The sequence below is a fragment of the Blennius ocellaris genome, assembly GCF_963422515.1.
Source record: "Blennius ocellaris genome assembly, chromosome: 17".
Lineage (NCBI taxonomy): Eukaryota > Metazoa > Chordata > Actinopteri > Blenniiformes > Blenniidae > Blennius > Blennius ocellaris.
The window spans coordinates 26112806-26131901 of record NC_137666.1 but is presented as its reverse complement, the minus strand read 5'-3'; the positions used below and the strand labels follow the sequence as shown (position 1 = coordinate 26131901).

The following is a 19096-nucleotide window of genomic DNA, read 5'->3' as shown; positions in this document are numbered from 1 at the left end:
CCGCCATTTTTTAATTTTGAGTGGACAGCCAGGATTTTTTTTTAGTTTGGGTATGGAGAAGGTATGTACCAAATTTCATAATTGTATCACTAAGTGAAGTATGCTAGTGAAAAAATGAACTTATCAGCTCCACTATTACCCCTCTTCCTCTGGTTGGAGTTACCTCCCGTTGTGAAACGGAAAACCCCGCATTTCCCTCAACTCGGTGTTAATTAACCTGGGGTAATCGATAAACCTGCTTCGTGAAACGGACCTCTGCTTCGTGAAACGGACCTCTGGAGTCAGAAAAAAAAGTTTCCTGATCACCTCCAAAATGTAACTGATGATTGTATTACATCATTGGTGACAGAAATACTGGAATAGATTTGGTAAACCACAATTTTTCACAATTAAAATAAACAAACAATAATAACAACAATTACAATAATAATAATTATTATTATTATTATTATTAGCGCAATGTGTTTAGGCCATATTGGGTCATCCTCCAACATATTGAGCCATGCAGCATGGTGGAGAGCACGACTCTGGAACAGTTTTAGCTTGATATCGGTGCTGCACTGGAAGGACGTCCAAACGTCATTCTGAAGGTATTTCTGTCCTTGCTGCGGTAATTCTTGATGCCACTGACTGCTCCGTCATCATGTCTCACTGTGCTGCCAATGTGAGTGAACTCCTCAGTTGCTTGGTGATGCACAGACACAGGGGTCTTCAACCTAAATGACCAAATCAGCCATTTTTGTCACTTACCACTAATTCAAATGTAAAATGTTTAACCTTTAAAATGAGGCTGATACAGATCATAAAGTTTCATATATAGTTTTAATATATGAACACAGGCTGTGTTATATTTAGGAAGTTTCAGTTACAATTTAGGATGGTAAACATTTTATTAAATGGTAAGCTTTTTTCCTTTTTTCTTTTGACATGACATTTTAGTCATGCGTTTTTCAAAGTCCTTAAGCGAAAATTTCTTCGTGTGCCACCGGTTGCAGACCCCTGAAAAACACACACACACACACACACACACACACACACACACACACACACACGCACACACACACACACACACACACGCACGCACACAAAGTAAGCGTAAAGAAGAAAGGGGGCTTTATGTTGAAAATCCCACAGGAAGTGACGTCTCTGGAGGTGACGCTCTATTCAGTGCAGCTTTGTTTTGATCTGAGTTGTGTTTCTTGTTCTCCTCGGATTTGTGTGTGTTGTGGAGGTCGGTGCGGACGCTCAGATGGACTGCTGGGTTTATTCCGTTCTGTCCTGGTCTCTTCCGGCCTGTTTCCTGCTTCACTGCCTCTATTTTATCTTCGCGGACGCAGACTTCACGTTACTGTGGTCGAGTGTGCTGGGAGGGAGACCAGGTGAGTTAAAGGGAAGTTACCTGGCGAACAAACCCTTCTCCTGCTTTCTCCGTTTCATGGTGAAAAGGATCTGTTTAAAACACACATATTGCCTACGATGGCCCCGAAAGTCACCGTATCGGAAATACAACAGCCAAACATCGAATGCAAAAAATCGCCTTTACACTTTTGGAAATACGATCTTCAGGGCTACCGTAGTTACAAACACGAGCTCTTCATGAAATAATGATTTGGGAAAAGATTCGTTGTTTAGTGAGGAAAGAGTTTTACATACTATCATGTATCTCGACCAGGGTTGTCGGACATAATGCCCGAGTGCCATAATGTTGAGATTGTAGTATTTTTTTTTTTCAGTTGTAATTGTTTTATTTTGGGGTTTTATTATATATATATATATATATATATATATATATATATATATATATATATATATATATATATATATATATATATATATATATATATTAGTTTATTTTGGACATGTGGGTACATACAAAACATGGATAAATAAACACAAACAAAGAAAGCAAAAAAAAAAGTAACATAACTAATAATGACCCAACATGTCCAAAAAGGAGTAGGAAGAAGCATAGCTTATTTAATCCTACCCCTTATTCACATCAGTCAAATATATATATATATATATATATATATATATACATTTTATTTTTTTATTAGGACATTTTCCTTGCATATACTCTGTGCCACAGCAAAGAAAGTTTATATTTAAACATTTTTATGGCACTATTTACCCACTTAAGATGAAATTGGGCTGTATGTGACCCCTAAACTAAAATGTCTTTTACAACCCTGATCTAGAGTGTTTGCATCCCTTCTGGTGTACCAATGCTTTTTAAATGCCAACACAGACTTGGGCTGCGTCTCATTTCTCCCCCTTAGCCCTTCATCTTACCCCTCCCCCTCTGAAATGCGCGTTCACGAGGGTCTGAGGGGTGTCCCATTTCACTACTGTGCGGAGGGGTGACGGGAAGGGCTATTCACCCCTCTAAACAGAGCTTTTACAGATGCAGACTTTAAACAGAGGGGTAGAAGGAGTGGGGTCCGGCTTGGGGACCACAGAATCTCATCTCTGCTATTTGCGGATGATGTGGTTCTGTTGGCCCCATCAAGCCTGGATCTCCAGCGTGCACTGACACGGTTCGCAGCCGAGTGTGAAGCAGCTGGGATGAAGATCAGCACCTCTACATCCGAGGCCATGGTTCTCGACCGGAAAAAGGTGTCTTGCCCCCTCCAGGTCGGTGGAGTGCCCTTGTCCCAAGTGGAGGAGTTTAAGTATCTTGGGGTCTTGTTCACGAGTGGGGGAAAGATGGAGCGTGAGATCGACAGGCGGATCGGTGCAGCGTCTGCAGTTATGCGGACGTTGTATCGGTCCGTCGTGGTGAAGAAGGAGCTGAGCCAAAAAGCGAAGCTCTCGATTTACCGGTCGATCTTCATTCCTACCCTCACCTATGGTCATGAACTATGGGTCATGACCGAAAGAACGAGATCCCGGATACAAGCGGCTGAAATGAGCTTCCTCCGTAGGGTGGCTGGGGGCACCCTTAGAGATAGGGTGAGGAGCTCAGTCACCCTTAGGGATAGGGTGAGGAGCTCAGTCACCCTTAGAGATAGGGGGAGGAGCTCAGTCACCCTTAGAGATAGGGGGAGGAGCTCAGTCACCCTTAGAGATAGGGTGAGGAGCTCAGTCACCAGGGAGGAGCTCGGAGTAGAGCCGCTGCTCCTCCACATCGAGAGTAGCCAGTTGAGGTGGCTCGGGCATCTATTTCGGATGCCCCCCGGACGCCTCCCTAGGGAGGTGTTCCGGGCATGTCCCTCCGGTAGGAGGCCTCGGGGCAGACCCAGGACACGCTGGAGGGACTATGTCTCTCTATGGCCTGGGAACGCCTTGGGGTGCCACCGGAGGAGCTGGAGGAAGTGTCTGGGGTGAGGGAAGTCTGGGCAACTCTGCTCAGACTGCTGCCTACGCGACCCGGCCCCGGATAAAGCGGTAGCCAATGGATGGATGGATGGATGGGTAGAAGGAGTTTCAAACTTTCACGGAACTCACCAACATGGCGCTGAAGGACTCGCATTTCACATATATACGCTTCTAAAGTTAAATAAACCTGTTGTGTTTTATACTAGTAAGAACGGCAGTAGCGCTGCCGTCTGCCGTATGTAGCTTCCATCAATCAATCAATCAATCAAAATGTATTTCAATAGCCCTTTTATAATCACCGGGTGACATCCAAAGTGCTTTACAAAGCTAAAACAATACATTAAGAAGTAAAATACGAGAATAAATACATAAAAACAAAAAATAAAATAGAACACAGGTGCTGTCTGTAGGAGGTGCGGTGGTGCTGCAGTTTGTTGAAGCCATCCAGAAATTCATAAAACAGAGCATACAGAGTAAAATAAAATACACTGCCCTAGGCAGAGTTAAAAGCCAATTTAAAAAGGTGAGTATTCAGTTTTGATTTAAAAAGGCCGAGATCAGTGATGGCACGAATGTCGGGGGGCAGTTTGTTCCACAGTCTCGGAGCAGCGACTGCAAAAGAGCGATTGCCCCACTGTTTGTATCTCCACCTTGGGATGTCTAAAAGAAGCTGACCTGAAGAACGCAGGGCCCTCCAGGGTCACGTAGGGTTAAATGTCAGACAGGTAAGAAGAACCAGGGCCCTGCCAGGGTCACGTAGAGTTAAAATGTCAGACAGGTAAGAAGAACCAGGGCCCTCCAGGGTCACGTAGAGTTAAAATGTCAGACAGGTAAGAAGAACCAGGGCCCTCCAGGGTCACGTAGAGTTAAAATGTCAGACAGGTAAGAAGAACCAGGGCCCTCCAGGGTCACGTAGAGTTAAAATGTCAGACAGGTAAGAGGGACCCTGGCCATTGATGGCATTAAAAACAAACAACAGAAGTTAAAAATCGATTCTAAAACGAACTGGAAGCCAGTGGAGAGACAACAGCACAGGGGTCCATGTGTATTTGTTTCATAGAGACCGTGTTTATAGCATTTTATTATTACACTGTATAATTCCAAAATCTTCTAATATGGGTGTTTTGAAAACGGGGACCCCCCCGAGTAAACAAGGAAGCTCATCTGCTTTCGCATGGTGAATGAGGAAATATTTCTCAAGTCCAAATACAGCGCAAAAACTGAAGTAATCCATGTCTCCGTCTATTTCTTCGCCTTGATGTGGAAAGGCGGGAAACAAAACAAAGCAGCCAAGCTGCTGCAACACGTTGAATTTGGGACAGCATGACGATGCTCCTGCTGGAAAATCAACAAACATCCGTGGTTCAGCTCTGCTGATATAACGGCGCTGTATTATGACGTCAAAACTGTGAGACGGAGCGAGAGTGACGGAGGTGAGCAGAGGGAGAGGGGTGTCCAAACTCTAAGGGCTGAAACGTATCCCTGATGACATCAGACCGGCCTACAAATCAGTTCTGTTTACTTTTTTTTTTTTTTTTTTTAGTTCAGATGTTTCAAATATGTGTTTATGGGGCTGTAACAGCCTTTGTTCCAAAACAAAAACAATATGATGTGTATAAAGTCAGTGATTTGTACTTTTTTGCCATGTACCAAAATAAAAGACTTTTGAATGTGGCAGAGCATTGTGTCAGGTTGAGATCAGGAATAATAGCTCAGGGAATTGTCCGGCCCCCGGGTCCTTGGCTTTCTGAAAATGTGGCCCTCCCAAAAATATAGTTGAATAGTCCTGGGGTAGGCGGTAGGAGTACAAAAGAGAATTGGGATTGGGCCTTGATGTTCTCAAAGTAACCCAAGTATTGCCCACAGAAACACTTGCAGGGAAATTCCGTCCGTCAGTCCTTCTCCAAATAAAAATAAATCTGCTAGAGCCATGGTCCAAAAAGAGCTTTAAACTTCCTTCATGTTGATTCAAATTGGAATATATGTAGAGATGATTTACATGGAAAAGGATTTAGGCTCCTCCCTATTTGATCAAGGTTAAAAAACATCTTTTAAACTTCTCTCTACATCATATCATGCTGAAAGCTAAATAAGACGGATCTAAGAAATAACTGATGTAAATGTAGTTTTTTGCCATGAATGCCCTTAAACAATTATTATTAAAATTGGTAATTTTGAAATTGTTTTGTTTTCATTCATATGAATATTGAAAATCATTTCTTCTAACAAGCTGATGACTGTATGGTAAAAAAAAAACAATTCTACTGACCTGATATATCTTCTATCCCTGATGTCAAGGTATTGCATTCATTATTTAAAATACTCTGTAACAAGTTGTGTTATTGGTTTACATCATTTTCTCATTAAACAGTCAGAATTAAGTATTATACTCATAGAAAGGCTTGGCAGTAAATGATAATAGTTTCCAATGTTATGATTGTGATCTGTATTTTAAATCCATTCAAAGATTACTTTCACAGCAGGGTTAAAGTTAGATAAATACAAATTTTATTTAAATGTGAGTAATTAAATTCATCCATTTTAAGAAACATCACATATCTGTGTTAACCAGAGAAGAAGCTGAAAGGCCTGGTGGTCTGGGTCACCGGAGCGTCCAGCGGGATTGGAGAGGAGTTGGCCTACCAGCTGGCGGCATGCGGCTCCCGTCTCATCCTGTCGGCTCGCCGCCAGGACGAGCTGCAGAGAGTCAAACACAACTGCTTAGGTAAGAAAGCTTTTGTTGTGGTTGTAGCTTTTTTCACAAGACGGACACAGGTTGGTTTGCTGAAACAGGAGGGTTGGATTTAACTCTAACCTGCACAAACAGAACAATTCATAATCGCGCTTGGCAACAGAAATATATGTAAAATGCACTCAAAAGTCCCATATTACGCAAAATTGACTTTAAAATGATTTTCTAACCGTAATATGTGTCCTCATAAGGCCAATCCCAATTCTATTTTTACCCCTCCGCCTACTCCTTAGCCCTCCGCCTCCAAAACAAGGGCAAAGGCAGTTTCAGCCCTTAGATTTTGGACACCCCTCTCCCTCTGCTCACCTCCGTCACTCTCGCTCCGTCTCACAGTTTTGACGTCATAATACAGCGCCGTTATATCAGCAGAGCTGAACCACGGATATTTGTTGATTTTCCAGCAGGAGCATCGTCATGCTGTCCCAAATTCAACGTGTTGCAGCAGCTTGGCTGCTTTGTTTTGTTTCCCGCCTTTCCACATCAAGGCGAAGAAATAGACGGAGACATGGATTACTTCAGTTTTTGCGCTGTATTTGGACTTGAGAAATATTTCCTCATTCACCATGCGAAAGCAGATGAGCTTCCTTGTTTGCTCGGGGGGTCCCCGTTTTCAAAACACCCATATTAGAAGACTTTGGAATTATACAGTGTAATAATAAAATGCTATAAACACGGTCTCTACGAAACAAATACACACAGAAGCTACATACGGCAGACGGCAGCGCTACTGCCGTTCTTACTAGTATAAAACACAACAGGTTTATATAACTTTAGAAGCATTTCACATATATATGTGAAATGCGAGTCCTCCGGCGCCATGTCCTCATACCCCTCTGTTTAAAGTGTGCATCTGTAAACGCTTCGTTTCGAGGGGTGAATAACCCTTCCCTTACCCTTCCGCCTCTGCACAGTAATGAAATGGGACACCCCTCAGACTCTCGTGAACGCGCATTTGAAAGGGGTAGGGGTAAGATGAAGGGCTAAGGGATAGAATTGGGATTGGCTTATAGTCTGCATGAAGAAAGTTCATCTCCCTCACTTCCTTGCTCCAACTTTTAATGACTGTGTTCTCATACAATCGATTCAGAGATTTTCCCTTCATGATGTCATACGGGGAAATAACCACTCCCTCTGATGGTTGATACAAACTTTGACCTTCCCACAATAGACGGGGTCTGCCCTTGAAAATTATGAGTAGGCGCCATTTTTTTCTCCTTATTAACGGGAAAGTAGGTGTGGACAGACACAGCTCATTAGCATTCAAATGTACAGAAACGGGACTTTTAGACTGGTTGGAATTTAGGACCAAGGATATTTGGGAAAATATACTTTGAAGACTATGTTGTTGGACCTCTGACACCAACAGTTTGGGAAATTCTGTGAAAAAATGTATAATATGGGGTCCTTTAAACAAGATGCCTCGCCGGGCACTTGCTGTGGACTGAGGTTCATACAGTTCATGCAGTTAAGATGATCCGTTTAGCAACAATAGCTTTGATTACATGATAATCACAAATTGCTCTCTTACTGTCAATGAATGAATGAATGAACTTGCTTCGTGGGGTACAAGTTCAATTACATGTTAAATACATATTTATTTTCAATCAATCACGTGACGTGTCATTTCTCACACTTAAACAAATGATTAAATTGATTATTAAAATTGAACACATGGATATGTAACATTGGTTTTAAAGCAGTGCTTCTCTGGTCTGTTCTGACTTCACGATTGTTGGGGCCATTATGTAGGGATTTACTACGTCATATGGATCACTATTCATGTTATGGTTGGCTATCAATAATGATGAATAATAATCAAAGATAGTTATTAATAATGTTGTTGAAATTTAATCTGATCTGTATCAGAACCTCGGAGCTCCACCTGTCTTAACAGGAAATGATAGCCACTTCAGTTATATCAGTCTCATAAGATATACTAAACAGTTAATCAGGAATTTGAATTAATAGTTAAATTAATTACAATTACCAGAATTAACAGTAAAGCTTGAAGGATTTTGGAGTTCTTGACACAGAAGAGGTCGACATTTCATTCACCTTTGTGCTCATTAATAAAACAGCAAGTATGATTCCCAAAATTATATTTATTAACAATGAAAACAAATAAAACACAGATTCTAACTACCTATATACAGCTTGGTGTGTGTAGGTGCATGTGTGTGTGTGTGTGGAGAGAGAAAGAGAGAGAGAGAGAGTTGGAGGGAGTGTGTGTGTGTGTGTGTGATGTGTGATGGAACTACAAAACAAGATGGCGGATCACAAGAAACTACATTCCAAATGGAGGTTATCAGAGAGCAGGAGGTCTGTCCTGACTCTTGGCCATGTGCTGATAGCAATGGATCAATGGAAGCTAGCCTTAGCGTCTGCTTCCTGTGTGTCTCTGCTAAAGAACCATTTCTAGAATGAGTTTATGTGAATGAGACTTGTCTTGTAAAACGTCAGGAGTCGTCAGATGGTGTTCAGTTACTGTGTGATGTTGTCTTTGATGTGATATGTGTAGGATTGTGAGTTAACTAGTTAGTAAAGCAAAGATTAGCATGCAGACCCTGTGTCTGTGGCAGAGCTAACGTTGGTTTACAAGTTGATAACGGCTCCTAATATCATTATCTATAGAACTCAATCACTGTAACAGAATCAACACATCTTCATAAAGTTAAACAGTTCTATGCATAGCATCAGGTTTAACTAATCTCAGGTAAAGCCCAGTTGTTACCACTTCCTTGAAGGAGTTCAGTTGTCGTGCTGGAGGTAAGCTGGTGTCTTCTCCTGTAGTTAGCACCTCCTGCTAACTGTGGTTGCTGGTTCTGCAGGCTGAGGAGAAGAAGATGAAGTTGATGTTTCAGGAGTCCTTCTTTGCAGCTCCTGGTTGTTCCTTTTGTTCAGACTGAGGAGCTGGTCGCTCAGGTCTGTGATGGTTTTCCTGCTGGTTGAGGAAAACACAAAGAAGTTCTGTGAGGCGTCGTTTCCCTGGTCTCGTCCTGGAGGAACCGGTTGGTTTCCCTGGAGATCAGACTCTGGGTGCTGGTCTCTGGATCAGGGGAAGGTCTGACCCTCGTGGTCGGGTCAGCAGATGAGTTGAGGAGTGGAGGCCTCTGGTTGCAAGAGCGTCTGGTGTTAGCTGTATGCTAACGCTGGGTGAGTTGAGCTGCTGGGAGCAGCTCGTCAGCAACCCACCTCCTTGGAGTTGGCTTTGCAAGAGTGAAAGATGGAGGCTGGCTGAAGCCTTTTGTCCACGTGTGACTTCAGAGGTGTCAAAGCCTGAGAGCTTCAACCAATCAGTGACTGGCTGATTGCATGGGGGAAGTGTCTTGTGAGCAGAAAGGGGGGAGGAAGGTCCTGCAGAAGGCCCTCCACCCCTACTGGGTGTGATGGTCAATCACATTCCTGGGTCAGAATTCATGTCATGACTGCGTCTCATGACAAATGAATATTGTCTCTCCCCAGAAATGACCAAACTTTCTGTGGTCCTGTGGATCCCAACACGATCAATGATCACGTCTGAATGACAAACCACGAACAAATCAGAACAAAATTCTCATTTGAATAGCCTGCGAAACTCAAATAGAATATTACATTATGATAGCAAGGTTAACAACCACATGAACAGCAAGTGGGGATGGAGAGAGGGAAATATTCTGTAATATTTCAATTAAATCAAAACTCATCACCTCAGTAAGCTTCGCCTTTTTTTAACAGACTCCGGTCTATTTAGTGGGAAACAAAATAGATCATTGCTGAAATGTACTTTCAAAGTGTCGTCCCACATGACGCGTTGGTTTTGAATGTTTACGTATTCTTCCTTGTCCCTGTGTTTGACCAGGAGGCATATGGAGAGAAACTATTTTGAGTTTAAATAAACACTGACACATTGATTCAATTCTTTCTATTTTCTTCTCATTGTCGCCCTTCAACTGTCACAGTATGGTTCAATGCCAAGTCATAGTTTTACTTCAATGACAGAATTATTGGTTTATTTCACATTGTAAGATATCAGTGTAACTCTTCTAGTTTGATGCTTCAAATATAGAGAGAAATGGCAGGTTTTTATAAATAGTCTGAAACTAGCATCTTTGGCACTTTTTCTTATAATATTTTCAGTTCGAAAACTGTATTTTTAGTATTTTCATCTGGCTTTATCATGGTTACATCTCAGATACAAAAAGTTAAAATGTCCTGCTGGAAACAGGTTTTCCAATGATGGACAAAGTTTATTTAAATGTTTTTTGTGGTGAATGGCATCTGGTTGAGTCCCACCCACACTTTGAACTACTGCGTAAATAAGCTGAACCTACAATTAATCATCAGCACTTTCACCCACTGAAATAACAAAACTGACTTAAAACAGAATAATAACTAGAACGGGCACTCGGTAGAGCGCATACGTTCACCAATGAAACTTTGTAATGTTAATGTTAAAAGATGATGTTCTGTTGGTTCCCATTATTTTGTGCTACTTTAACGCACCGTGAGAGCGAGTTGGCCTGTGATTGGCTGAGAGTGGAGGAGCGGGGCGGGCAATGGAGTTAGCAGTGTGCTAGCAGACGGCTAACGGCAGCGGAAATCCTCCAGTCCATCCCCATGGCAACAGATGCTGATCTCCTTTGATCTCGTCCGTGAGGTGCCTCTCATAGGACAGTGTATGAGACATTTTTTTGCAGTGTTTGAGGATTTATTCGGAAGTTGTTGGCCATTAATGTTCCAAAGGGTAATGGATCGGTCCTTTAGATGATGACAAATCATTCCCGAAGAGTCCATGCAATACGGGTTCATAGTTTTTGTGAAAATGTGGTAAAATACATGGTTTATACATACAAACCAATAAATAAATAATAAAATAAAACTACGACAATACAATAATACATGCAGACAAAAACATAACCTTCCCCCCAGCTTTTATTGGCAAAGGTAATTAATGATGGTTCAAGCAAAAATTATCTACAAGAGGGTACATTTTCATTTTCGTTTTTGTGGGGATCGCCATGTTTTAGTGTAGCAGAAGCATTAGCAGGCTAAATTTGTAAAAAAAAAAAAAAGTATTGATATAGACAGGGAATAAGTGCCATAAGGAGAGGACATGACATAAACATTGGACTTGTGATTATATTAAATTAGATGACTGTGCTTTAATTTTACTGTTCAAGTTTGAGACTCGACCTCTCTTCAAGAGAACTTTGTGTTTTTTCCTCTGTTCTGAAGAGCGCTCTGACCTCAAGGATGAGGATGTTCTTGTTCTTCCACTCGATCTGCTGGAGAGGACGTCGCATGAGGAAAAAACCAAGACTGCTCTTCAGCACTTTGGACGTGTGAGTCCACCACAGCCCGTTAGTCTCACTAACTGAGTGACCCCTTCCCCAGTCGTACAGATAAAACACAAGGCCCTGTCTTTGAATTGTCTTTGAGTTGAGAGTGAAACAGTGTTGATACGACTCGTCTCCCTGGGCCCCATCAGATTGACGTCCTGATAAACAATGGGGGCAGGAGTCAGCGCTCTCTGTGCCTGGAGACCAGAGTGGACGTGTTCCAGGCGCTGATGGAGCTGAACTTCCTGGGCACGGTCTCCATAACCAAGTGTGTGCTGCCACACATGACGCAGCGAGGCTCTGGGAGCGTCGTGACTGTCAGCAGCGTGGTCGGCCTCGCCGGAGCGCCACTGGCGACGGGATACGCTGCCAGCAAACACGCTCTGCAGGTGAGGAGCTGTCACACACCTGCTGGCGACTTCCTGCTTTTTGCTCGTCTCGTTTTGCTTTGTTTTATTCAGCAGTTTTAGACATACATTAACCCAAAGGTACATGTATTTATATGGTTATCTTTATGTGGTAGATGTGTCCAATCAAACATGACATTATGGCCATTGTTCAATATTGCAGAAAGGATTCAACCAGGCAGGAAGTTCCCACAAAAAAGCAGACTGAATGCAATTACTGAATTTCACTTCATTGATTCAGAATGACACCATTCTTAGTTGTAAGAGTCGACAAGTCAAAATTATCCAAATTTTTTTTTTATTCAATTTTTTTTTTTTTAAACAGTACATTCAGTCCTATATGATTTTACAGAGAAAATAGAAAAGCCCAACATATCCACATGAGCAAGCAGGTGTGTTTGTGACTGTGGAAAGAAAAACTCCCCCAACAAGGAGAAACTTTGTAGAAACCAGACTCAGAGGTGGAGGAAGTCTGCAGACCGGTTGGGGTGAAAGGATGGAGGAGAGGAGAGGAGAGGAGAGGAGAGGATAGGAAACACAGAGAGATAGACTGGATGGGGAGATACATACAATACAAGTTAGTGCTACATATATTTCTTTTTTTTTCTTTTTTTACAGTGATCACACTGATCGAAATATTTTCCAACTGTCATGAGATTAAACCAGCCTGAGCAGTACTATCTTGGTAGTAACATTATTTTCTAGTCAGAGTATAAATTAGCAGGTAGGCAAAAAACAAAACAACAAAACAAAAAGCGAAACAACAACAACAATGATAACAAAAGCAAAAACAAAATTACACAAAACAAAGAACAAAAAACATGATTTTGATAATTGAAAGAACAAAAGCAGAAAATAAGAAAAATTAGCAGCAAATCTCATCAATGAGGAGTGATTGTGGGTGTGTGTGGTTTGTCCACTGGGTGTGAATGGAACTGTTGTGGGGGGGCCCGCAGTACCGTCACCAGGGCCCGACGCCGGCACCCAGCAGCCCCCCGGACCCGGGGAGCCCCGACAACCACCCCGGAGAGCCACGTCCCAACCCGCAAGGCACCAGACAGAGAGTGCAGAGAGGACCCCCCCCACCCCCCCGGCCAAGAGGGGCCCACAAGAGAAGGATATAGGGCGCAAAGCCCCAGGCCCCGACCCGAGCTCCCCCCCCCCCCCAGACCAGGAACAGCAAAGGCCCAGCCGGAGGACAGCCATCCTCCAACCCCTAGGAGCCCCAATACACCCCACGCCCCACGCCCCACACCCCACGCCCCACGCCCCACGCCCCATCCCCTACGCATGCACACAGACACACATATACACGTACACACACACATACATTTACTTGGTTGGGAGGGGGATGCCCCCCATTCTCCAGGCCACTACAAGATCTCATCCTCCACCAATCTAACCGTGAATAGGGAGGGAGAACCATTACACTGCTTTAACTAAAAAGCAGTGTAATGTGATTCAGCCAATCACTGCAGCTCATGTATTAACCTTTGAACCTACAACTTCCTGTTATTACCAAATGACTGCGTAACTTATGAATAGTAATTAAACATGGAGCACTTTTTGCAAAAAAAAAACAAAAAACAATTAAGAGAAAACAATCACTGAGGCCTTTGCTCTGAACAACAACAACAACCGATGTATCGTTTCATTCTGATGTCTCATGGTGAGTGATGATTGTCTAGCCCAGGAGTTGGCAACCTTTAATGCTCAAAGAGCCATTTGGACCTGTTTAACACTGAATGCAACACCCAAAGAGCTGCACGCTTCTATTTTGACAGTCCCACAGGAAGACCATGCCAGGAGGACACTACACACAAAACCTTCTTCACTGCTGGTTGACAACTTACAACTAATAAACTTAACTACATGAACTAAACAACAAAAACACAACACAACACAATTATTACCAACACTACAAACCTAATATAACCCTCAATAATTACATTTAAAAATCGACAAACAGAAACTCCCATAATGCATTGCAGCTCTCAGCTGGGATTTTTAGAACCATGAGTGTGAGTGGTGTGGCTTTCAATGTCCTTGAGTTGTTGTGTGATTCACTAAAAATTCTGTCACTCTCAACAAGATCGCAGTAAACCTCTTGGAACTGTCCGCACTTCACTTCTGCAGTTGTCCTGTGACAGGTACAGGAAGCTCCCAGCTTCAGGTACCAGTTGAGCCGCTGTCCAGCAATTCTATGTTCTTCATGCTATTATTGTTGCGTAATCGCTGCACCTACATTTGTAGCAGGACTGAGCTCTGGGTGGCTTTGCCTCCTTACGTCTCCGGGATGAACTGCAGTGGGACAGAGGTTGAAGGAGCCGCAGTGGAGGGATGAAAGAGCCGCGGGTTGCCGACCCCTGGTCTAGCCCTATGGTCTGTCCTCGCATTGGTGCGGCCGTAGCTTCTGCTCCCGAGTCCCGGTCCCCGGCCCTGCCTCGCATCTGCTCTTTAGGGGCCGACACAAAAGTTGCACAGCAAAGAAAAAAAGAAAACAACTAGTGCAAAACTGAATATGCTAACAGACAACATATTAAAATATTGAGGGTGTGTAATAAATAACTGACCAATCAGCAGATGGCTCCTCAAACTCAGACCCATTCCATAGTCCTGATGGAGGGGTAGCGGAAAAGCAACCATCTTGTGGGCGACCGTGGCTCAGGTGGTAGAGTGGTCGTCTTCGGAGTGAGAGGTCGGAGGTTCGATCCCAGTCTACACCGGTCTATGTGTTGAAGTGTCCTTGGGCAAGACACTGAACCCTAAATTGCTCCCAGTGGTCGACTAGCGCCTTGCATGGCAGCTCTGTCCCATTGGTGTGTGAATGGGTGAGTGACTGATATGTAAAGCGCTTTGGGACTGCACTCAGTGTGGTTAGAAGGCGCTATATAAATCTAGACCATTTACCATTTGGAGCGTTTTTTTCTGGAAAATTCCAAATTCTTGCAGTGCAAACCTGAACCTTAAAGGACTATACCTGTCCATTCCCACATTTTGTGTGCGATGGACACGGGCTCAAGAAGCCCTTCAGATGACTACAGCAATCCAAATGAAGCTGGATTGTGTTGTGCACAGGGTTTCTTTAACTCCCTCCGACCAGAGCTGGCGGACTACCCAAACATCCTCATCAGCACGGTGTGTCCCGGTCCGGTGCAGTCGCACATCGTCAACAACGCCTTCACAGAGCAGCTGAACAAGGTGAAACGTGCTGCTGAGTCATCTCATACCAGTTATCAGATATCATGGAGTATTTTTAGTGAGTGTTTCTGTTTTACTACAGTGTGTAGACACAGTCGGCAACCAGGAGCACAAGATGCCGACGAGCCGCTGTGTGCGATTGATGCTGGTGGGAATAGCGAACGGCGTGAAGGAAATGTGGATCGCCCAGCAACCCTTCCTCTTCTTCTACTACATGTGGCAGTACGCACCCACGTTTGCCTGGTTCATCACCAATCTGCTGGGAAGAAAGAGGGTGCAGAACTTCAAAGCCGGTCTGGTGAGAGCAAAACCTGTATCCACACTACTGAAGAACATGTAAACTCCATGCTGACACGCCTGGACTCAAACCCCCAACCTTCGCACTGTGAGTGTGCTCACCTGTTGGTGATTCTCAAACGGAAATAAAATGTAATGTTGCGTGAATTGTGGCTTGTTTACTTTAAGCTTTAACTCTTTAAAAAAATTATCGACCACTGTTGTCTTCAAATGCATTCTGGGTAAAATACCTGCTGCGCCTCAAGACAGTGGAAAGGTTTATTTTTGATGAAGCTAGAAAGTTTAATTTTGATTTATTAGGCATTAATTCAAATATTTCAAGCCTTTTTAATTTGAATACTTTTCCATAGAAATCATGAAAAGTCTAAGAATGTTTAAAAGAATAATAATATTTATCACAATAATAAGGTTTTGCTTAACATTTGGTAGTTTATATGCATCAGTTTAAAGATATGTGAGAAAAACAATGTAAATGTATAATCACTGATTAGTGTTGACTTTCTGACCTCAGTAAATGAGATATAGATACACCGACAACGTGTGGACACACTCTTTTTATGTCATCAAGTTTATTTATCTCGAAGTCTGATATGTGGACAGGAATTAACGGAACCAAATGTAACTTTTTAATGTCAAAATGCAACAAACCATGGTTTTGGTGTGCGGTTAATAGCAGTGTATTTCATATTTGGGAGCAAGATAAAAAAGTTATTTGATTATCAAGGTTGCAGATTTATGATGTCACTTCTTTTATTTCTATTTGTTTGTCCTCAGTTTATTCAGACGAGAGTTGTGCAGGCTGAAGTTGATCTTAGAGCCTGCCTGTGAAGTAAATCATAAACAGATCACCACTCTTCTCCAAGATATCACTTCTTTAGAATATTGGATATGTGAATAGATAGAGGTAAAGAAGTGTAACAGTAGCATGACTTGAATGCTGTTTCCACCTCTGGTCAATGTGGAAACCATGGCCCCGATTTAAACCTGGTTCCTTTTAATGTATGCTGACAGGCTGACTCTGTTTGTTCCAAACGTCTGAGATTTACCTCCAAACTAATGACAAGGCTTTTCACAGCCTGACTAGTTTTTAGGACTAAATGTCATTTAAACTCTTCATTGCTGTACGTTAATGTAGAAGCTTTACTCTTCCCCCTGCGACATCACTCTCTGGATCCTTTGTGAGGTTGACCTTGCTGGATACACTCCAGGACAGGGGGATTCTCTCTGTGATGGGACTTCAAGTGCTTGACTAAAGAGGAGCGTGGCAGACAATGAGCAGAGCTGGGGGGGGGGGGTCAGCTGTTGCTGACCTTGCTTGAGTTTAAGAAGAGGAGTACGGCGGTGGTGAGGAGAGATGACCGTGGGTAGAAGCGATTCCCCACAGTGCTGGCTAGCTGGCCAGTGTGTCTACTGGCCTCTGCTGGACAGTCACAGCTGAGGGCCATGCAGAAAGGTCACGGTCCCACCACACAGCCATTGTTTTGTCACATGAAATCTCATTTACTTCTTTGCAGTGTTACACTCATAATTAAACTAGCGGAAAATTAATCAAGCTGTAGTCAGAGAAACATGTACACTCTCCACAAAAAGCATCGACAAAGGCCCTGTTTCCACAATGACTCAAGTGAAATATTGTTTTTGTGTTCACGTTTCAGTAAATTTATATGGTAACGATTTGAAAACAATGTCCATTTCCATGGAAACGGCAGAAACGCTGAAAACAATGTTTTCATGTTGGGCCACCTGAGGCCTGTGCTACGATGCTGGATTGTCTGTTATGGAGAGAACTTTAAGGATTTCCCCTGGGTTCCCCATACTACGACACTCTACCTCTCACCAGGATAAATCTACTGGTAACTAACGCTGGATGTCTAACCTCCTCTGGAGCAGGATATGTTCTGAATAAGCGGTAGGAGCTCTTCCTCCTGACCAATCAGATCTCTTAGAAAATTACCTGATGGTGATTGGTGGACGGGTTCAGTGCTGAGCTGCTGCAGAGAGTATAGCAGAAATTAATTGAGAATTATCTTTTTGACATAATAAAATAAATACTGGTCACTGAGGCTTTGAAGGATGTTTTTGTTCTTGACTTGTTCCAAGTCTGTTTTTCTCCACGAGGGTTGATCTGGAATAATAAGGTTCATGATCTTGCCTGACACAACTGCGGGAACATGAATTTCTGGAGTGCAGAGCTACTGGTGCCGTCTTAGTGATGAATTAATATTCCAAGACAAAACACACACAAGAGAAACTGAGTGACCAGCTTCCTGTGCCGTCCATTTATATCAAATTAATATGGTATAATCTCATGACGCCTCACATTAATGAGTGAGGATTGGTCAGGCTTTGGGTACGGCAGCAGTATAGCTTTTAGGTTGGTGGATGTGTTATTAATGCTTTATATTCTCAGAGAATAATTGAACCTTCAGCAATCTGCTCTGCAGGGTTTATCTGTGTGTGGTCAGATGCTGCAAACTCCACCCCTTTCAATGTGAACGCACACACATAGGTCTGGGTTGAACCTGCTTCGTAGTAACAGTGATCAGGATCACGCGTGTCCTGGATGTTGATCACGGGTCATAGTACAGGCCTCAGTTGGTGGTGGTGTTTGTTTTTGTAATGAAACGTGTGTGCAGAGAACAACCTGCTATAAACATTAATAATGGGAGTACAGACATTCTAGTGGACAGACCACCAAGTTGGATTGTTATTACAGTGACTGTCAACTATGAAACTACCAAGTCCCAGGAGAATATAGACTGGGAGTCATGACACTCTGGAGGAGTCCTTATTGTCCTTATTGTCCATATACTGAGCATGTGCACAACTATTGTATTTACACTTACACAAGTGGCACTTGTGTTTTTAATAGTTTGGCTGGTCCTGCGACTTAAGTCAGGAGTGACTTGTATATCAAAATATATAATGCATATAACACAGCTGGTTTTATGGTGAGCTCCTGTTCTGTCAGGGAGGCACAGTGCTTTAATGTCTTTTCCACTGAGCGAGTATGGCATGAAACCATCTTCAGTCAGCCATAGTAATCTGCATCAATTTGTCTCGCTTTTTTTTATTGGAATGAGTTAGTCTGGAAAATACAGAAGATACTACAGCCATAATGTTGGTGCGCAGTAACAGAATTTCAGAAAAGTTGTTTTCTCTGTTTCCATGGAGACAGTCTGAGCCACAGAAAAGCACCTTTTTGAAAAAAAACCTCCATGCACCGTTGCCGTGTAAACGGATTCTCAAAACGAACGTTTAGCATTTTCCATGGAAACCAATATTGTGTAAATGGGAGCTCATACTTAAAACTGCTGTGATGGATGCAACAATCTGTGCTGATTCTGATCTTTTGTTTCACAGGATGCAGACTCTGCATATTTCACCAAACAGAAGACGTCCTGAACATGACGGGGATGAAACGCTTCACCTGCACTTCACTGTCTGTGCTGCTAATTTCTACTTTAATCCTAAGGACGTGATCCCTTTGAAAACTCACTGATGTAAATAAAACAGTAATAAATGATCAACTCTTGTTACATTGTGTTCATTAGTGGATAACAAGAATTAATCTGCATGTGACAAAGATTGACCATTTGTCCTGAGCTTTGAAATGTAGTTTGCATTGATTCTCTGCTCCTGCGTGTTTCAATCAAATGGTACAAAAAGTGCTTTTGCCAGCTACTTTTATTAGAAGTATATACAGTAAGACATATAAAATTGAATATGTACAAGAAACAACAATCTCATTTTACTTCTTCAATCTAAAATTGTAAACAATTGAATTGTAAACAAAACAGCAC

General features: G+C 42.7%; 1 protein-coding gene across 1 annotated transcript; it reads left to right on the top strand.

The window, feature by feature from the left end:
- Positions 1–1166: 1166 nt before the first annotated feature.
- Positions 1167–18803, top strand: dhrs7 (dehydrogenase/reductase (SDR family) member 7). Its single transcript, XM_080512511.1, has 7 exons — positions 1167–1379; positions 5891–6043; positions 11285–11391; positions 11538–11777; positions 14874–14996; positions 15079–15294; positions 18657–18803. Exons 1-7 carry the CDS (start codon positions 1250–1252, stop codon positions 18696–18698), a joined length of 1011 nt encoding a protein of 336 aa, XP_080368637.1. The 5' UTR covers positions 1167–1249; the 3' UTR covers positions 18699–18803.
- The last annotated feature ends 293 nt before the right edge of the window (positions 18804–19096 follow it).